Below are 5667 nucleotides of genomic sequence, written 5' to 3' on the forward strand. Positions count from 1 at the left end.
GAATCGCATCATAAAACTGTCATTGCAAAGAGGCTGTAGGCACGACTTATGTCATGTGTGCTGCAGTAGTGAAGTATAGAAACGGTCATGCGATAAGATGCGACCGCAATTATCTCATGTCCGCTCTAACTGTGAAATAATCTGTCACACACGAAAACAACTCTCATTATACTTATTGCAATTTTCAATTCTTTATTTGAAAAAATATTTTAAAGTTAAGACGTGACCACGACTTATAAATCAGCTCAAACTTTTAGCCAAAACCACCTTTTCTAATATATGTCATGCATATGAGTTCTATAAGATCAGACTATTATGCAGAAGATATAAGAACATTAAATAGGAAATTGATTATACAACCAGAATTGATTCAAGTACCATGCTTAAAATGAATTTATTGGAACAAAACCAAAGGAAATAGTAAAAAACATAAGGAATTTTGTGGTTCAACCATTAGTCCCCTGAAAATTTCATATGACCCCACTCAGCTGTTGCTTATAAATTCAGATCAATCACACGACGAGTATAACGACTACAGCCTCAACATTACCGCGTAAAACAAGAAAGAAAAAATAAAAGTGGTGTTCCAACTGGGAGATCATAAAAAGGAAATGGGTTTTAACAGCAATCAATCACTGCTCCAACAATCATCTCTTTTTTCCTCCAACAATCATCAAGAAAACGAAAGACAAGGGCCGAGTGAAAAAACGGATTCTAGAGCAACGCTAGACAAAGAGTACCAATACATAAGTTCAAATTAAAGAGTAAATTTACAAATCTAAATCGTTCTACGACAGAAAGCAGGATGAAAGAAATGGCCGACCTAATGCACTAAGTAACTTGACAAACCTCGCCTGCAGCTGGTGTGCATCCTGGTCCTGGCTTTGCAGGCGAACGTTGAAGAAGTGAAACTCGTTCTGATGCCAATGTTGTCAGTAAGAACTGTGTTCGAACAATCTGGAGTCTAGGCTTTCTACCCGGGTAAAGTTACGTTTATGTCTGTGGGCTTACTTCTTGAGTCCGAGGGCATTGACGACCAGCTATCTCCTCGAAACGACGGGGAAGTATGATACGTATCTTCCATTCCTGCGCTGGATATGGGGATAGCAGCAGTAGGTATAATAGACATGGACTCGGGCTTGTGTTTCTTCGTCTTCTGCTCGAGCTGGTTGCCAGCGAGAAAACTTCCCACCACAATCTAGTTCACAGCCAAAAGAACACAACAAATATTACAATCATACTTAAAGAGAGTTGGAATCAGACTTCGACGAGGAGAGAGATAAAAAACACCTCGATTTAAAAGACTAAATTGCAGTCTATATGGTCATGTTTGCCTCATACAATCTCCCCAGCCATCAGGCCTTTGGGGAGGAATCTGTAATGTAAACATGAGCATAGGGGGTGCAGAGCAATTTTTCAAAACCCAAGGGTGCGCGAAAGAGCGCCTAGACTCAGGGGGGCTGTCTGTGATATTATAACTAAAGATTATCATAACAATGGGAAATGTAAAATCAAGAACTTTTACAGCTAAAAAGAAAAATGTATTTCCTGCCTTCTACGAGAAGTCGTACCTGCACCGGACTGGCAGCTACTAGTAAGCCGGCAACTCCACCTCCAACAACACGCCCGTCAGGGCTAGCCAAAGAAACGCTCATACCACCAGATCTGTTTCTCATTCCTCCAGTCTCGGAAGGCATGAATGATCCAGTGAGTGACAGTATCTCAAAGCGACCCTGAATGGATGAGGCAGTTACATATCAAATACATTGTTCAACGACGACCAACTTATATATACAATGTTACGAGCACCACCGAGAAAAGAATAAAATGCTATGCCTGTAAAAAAGAAAACTTGACAGTGTCTGCTTTAGATGCTTGAATGGGTGAAGTGAGAGGAAGAAGCATTTTTCGTTTAGTTAGACAAACAGACATCCAAGCATGTCTGTGCCGCTATATATAAGATAAGGTTAAGAGTCCTAAATTAACCTCAATAACATAAGGTTCAACAAACTATTCATTCAACAAGTATTAACAAATAGGAGAAGCAGATGGCCAAAACCATCACCAAGGCCAAGAAAAGTAGACATGAAAAACTTAGTTAAATTTCGATAATAAAAAATTATACCAGCGATGAAAAAATAATAAGAGAGGCAAATAGGTCCAACTCATCATAGAAAGCCAAGAAAAGAACAGAAAAACCATCAAAAACAGTAAAGAGGTGAAAATATTCTGAGAACTTATTGTCCCAATTAGCAATTCAAACGATGTTAAAAGTCAATCAACCGAACACAAGCACACTCTCACATGGACCTTCAAATCTGTCAATTAATATATCAAGGTAAAGGAAATTTAATTGATTGCAGTACCTCATATGTCAATGTCCCACCAGAAGAATCAGGCTGACGAAGAGTTACACTTGAAATTACGCCGTTAGCTGAGAGAATGCATATTGCCCGAGGACCTTGCTGAGAGAAAGATATAACCTTCATTGTCACATCCTACAACAGAAAAAAGTAGAATTAATAATGCCCTGAATTTCAACGTTCACATTGCTTATACACACAAGAGTTATTGAACAGAAACAGCCTCCAAAAACGAATCAGGACGCGACAAGTGGAAAGTTATGTGCACCATATCGAATGAACTCAAACCATGAGGATGAAATTTGATAGAGGCATAAGTATAATTTCGTTAATCACGAAGCAGGCAGCAAGCAGATCGTATCTCAACAGCACGCATAACTGGAGAGGAACACTCAAGAAACATCCACACACACATTCCCTTAAATAAAAAGCTTACAAGCAAACGATTGGCAAAAGATTAACTTAATCAAGTTCAGCCATAAGTGGAAAGGAAAACTAGGAAGATAGACTAATCCATTAACACAAAAACATCAGGCATGTATCGTAATTTTACCTCGCCAGCGTTGACGGTGATTATATGAGGTGTAAAATTAGCACCAACAGAACATGAAACCCATTCACCTACAAAAAGAAAAATCAAAGATCATCAACTATGATCTGGAGAATATTTGCTGTGTGCAACCAAATCACCATACCAGCTTAAACAGGACAATCAACATACAGCATGCAATAGAAAACATTCAGGTTGAATTCAGGGTAGAATTATGTTTAAAAGCAAATTCAACTTTCTACATACATCACCAACTAACATAATCATGAAGTTTTAGGTAAATGCATTCAGCTTCCTTTTTGTGCATCCTTTTCAGAGTAGTGCACAATGATATAAGTCATCTAGCTAGCCCATCATCAGTTGGATTCTGATAAAAGGAAATCTAATTCACTAAATTATGAGCTCATAGTCCACTCAACAAGGAAAACCAAACAATCAATTTCATTTGTCTGATTCTCAAGACAAGGGCAAATAGATTTTTGTCTTAAGCCTAAAAGGTGGAATTTTTCAGAAAGGCAAAAAGAGAGAACCAGAGAATGTAAGCTAACTAATTATAATAGTGCAAACAAAACAAGCCATAACTCAGTCCAACATCCCAGCAATTCGAAGTATAAAACTTGTCAAGGATTTGCTTTCAAAATGCCAAAATTCAACAAAAGCATACATCACTTTGCAAGAAAGCAAACCAGCACTATTCCATGTATAGCGATATGCGGCTAACATAGAAACGAACGACTTTTGTCCCTTCAACCAAGAGATCAGGAAGGTGGGTGTGGGATACTTAAACCATTACTCAAGTGCAATTACCAGGTATTTCTTGTTCCACCCCCCTAGCAAGACCCTTCTCTCCAAAAGGAAAAGGGTGTCTAATACCGTCCATGATTTCAAGATTCCCTCTTTTCCACACCAACCCGAAAAATCCACCTGACTCTAAGAGCTACCCATTTGAAACAAGAACTTGGTTGGCGCATCTATTCACAGGTCCCACTACTTCACTACATCACATGTTTACAATTCCCACAAAGAAGCATTTAAGTGCCGATTTCAAACAACAGAAAAAAACACATGCGTCTCGCAGATCACTGCACAAAACAAAGCTTCGTGGACATGCATGCAGTAATATCCAAACACACACATAGTAGATGGAGAATCATAATTCCCATTACCCAAACTCTCGGTTTCCATTCTGGATTGTTGAAGCTTGACAGCTGCGCCGACCGGCCGGACTTTTCCGCGCTTCTCCACGGCGGAGAAGTCGATAACCGGAGGAGGGGCGGAGGAGGAAAGAGGCTTAGGCGAGAGGGCCATAGCCACCGAGCCATCAGGACCGTACTTTCTAGGTCTGCCCCTCTTCTTCTTCAAGGTGGTGGCGCCGCCCAATCCGGCAGCGGCGGCCGATGGAGGAGCAACGGAAGCTGCTGCAGGAGTCACAGTCACAGTTGGTGGCGCTGATCCAGTCACCTGAGTCGGGTTATCCGTGGTGGTCCTTGGAGCCACATGGTAATCTGAGGGAGCATCTGATCCCACCACTGTTACTCCACTGCTACTCAAAGTATTAGCACCTTCCATACTTCAAACTCCAAGGAAAAGAAAACAAAAGTTGCTATCAACTTTGTTCAACACCCCATCATTTTCTTCTTGCAAGCAAACTATCCCACAGGATTTCTTGAAATAATTAAATGAACAGAGATGAAATAGAGAGAAGAAAAAAACAAATGAGTAGACCTCAAAATATAAAACCCATTTGCAAGAAGTTAGCAAGAACCAACGTCGTCGATTAACAACCTTCAACTGACGGAAAACAAGAAATTCTGGGATCAAACTGAAAGCAAGCTCCGACTGTTCATTTCTTGTAAAAAAAAAAAAAAAAAAGATATTCGAAATATCAAAAAGAAGAGCTTGGGAAGGAGGAGGAGTAAACACGATTCTTGAAAATGAACAGAGGATTTGTGAGGAAAAAAGATTTGATTTTTGCAGAAAAAAAAAAAAAGTGAGATTTAACAAAAAAAAGATGGAATTTTTCTGGGTTTGGTGGGTGATGAGAAAAATAGGAAGAAAATAAAAAACGAGGTTTTGGGATATAAAAAGCTAAATTAGGTTCCTAACTTTATTCAGATTGTCCAAATTGCAATTTAAAAAAAGAGAGTAATTAAGGGAGGAAAAATATTAAATATTTGGGGTCATTAATTGTTAATTATTTCAAAGCCCAGAAAATTATGTATTTTGGTTAATAAAATGGTTGGAGTCCGGTTAGGAAAAAAATTTAAAAAATAAAATAAAATAAAATAAAAGTGATTGTAGTTGGGAAAAGTGAAATTAGGTTGGCAGGGCATGAAGACAACCATCCCCCCTTTTAAAATTCAAAGAAAATATTTAATTAATTATATACATATATATATACACTCACATTATTATACAATTATATCTCTATTCATTTCTCAATAAATGTCAAATACAGACAAAATTAATTTTTTTTTCTTTCTTATTTTTCATTTACTTTTAATGCAAATAGAAACAAATAAGAATATATATATATATATGTGTGTGTGTGTGTATATTAGTTTTGATTTTTGAAGTAGAGTGAAGAGTTTGCTTTGTCATTCTGAATGGCTCTACGTTAGTACGTTGAGCTAATATAAGTTCGGGTGGCTCATAGATACTGCATGCCTATGGGTTTCTTACATGGCACAAGTTTTTTCTTTTTTTATTTATTTATTTATTTGCGATTTGATTCGTATTGTATTGTCAGGTGTT

General features: G+C 38.1%; 1 protein-coding gene across 1 annotated transcript; it reads right to left on the minus strand.

The window, feature by feature from the left end:
* LOC105155713 (AT-hook motif nuclear-localized protein 1-like) lies at positions 617-4927 on the minus strand. The gene is made up of 5 exons (XM_011071638.2): positions 4080-4927; positions 2917-2984; positions 2367-2498; positions 1572-1733; positions 617-1198 (listed from the first exon to the last, which is right to left on the minus strand). The coding sequence occupies exons 1-5, from the start codon at positions 4480-4482 to the stop codon at positions 974-976; spliced, it is 990 nt and encodes a 329-aa protein (XP_011069940.2). The 5' UTR covers positions 4483-4927; the 3' UTR covers positions 617-973.

Source organism: Sesamum indicum, linkage group LG1, assembly GCF_000512975.1.
Source record: "Sesamum indicum cultivar Zhongzhi No. 13 linkage group LG1, S_indicum_v1.0, whole genome shotgun sequence".
Lineage (NCBI taxonomy): Eukaryota > Viridiplantae > Streptophyta > Magnoliopsida > Lamiales > Pedaliaceae > Sesamum > Sesamum indicum.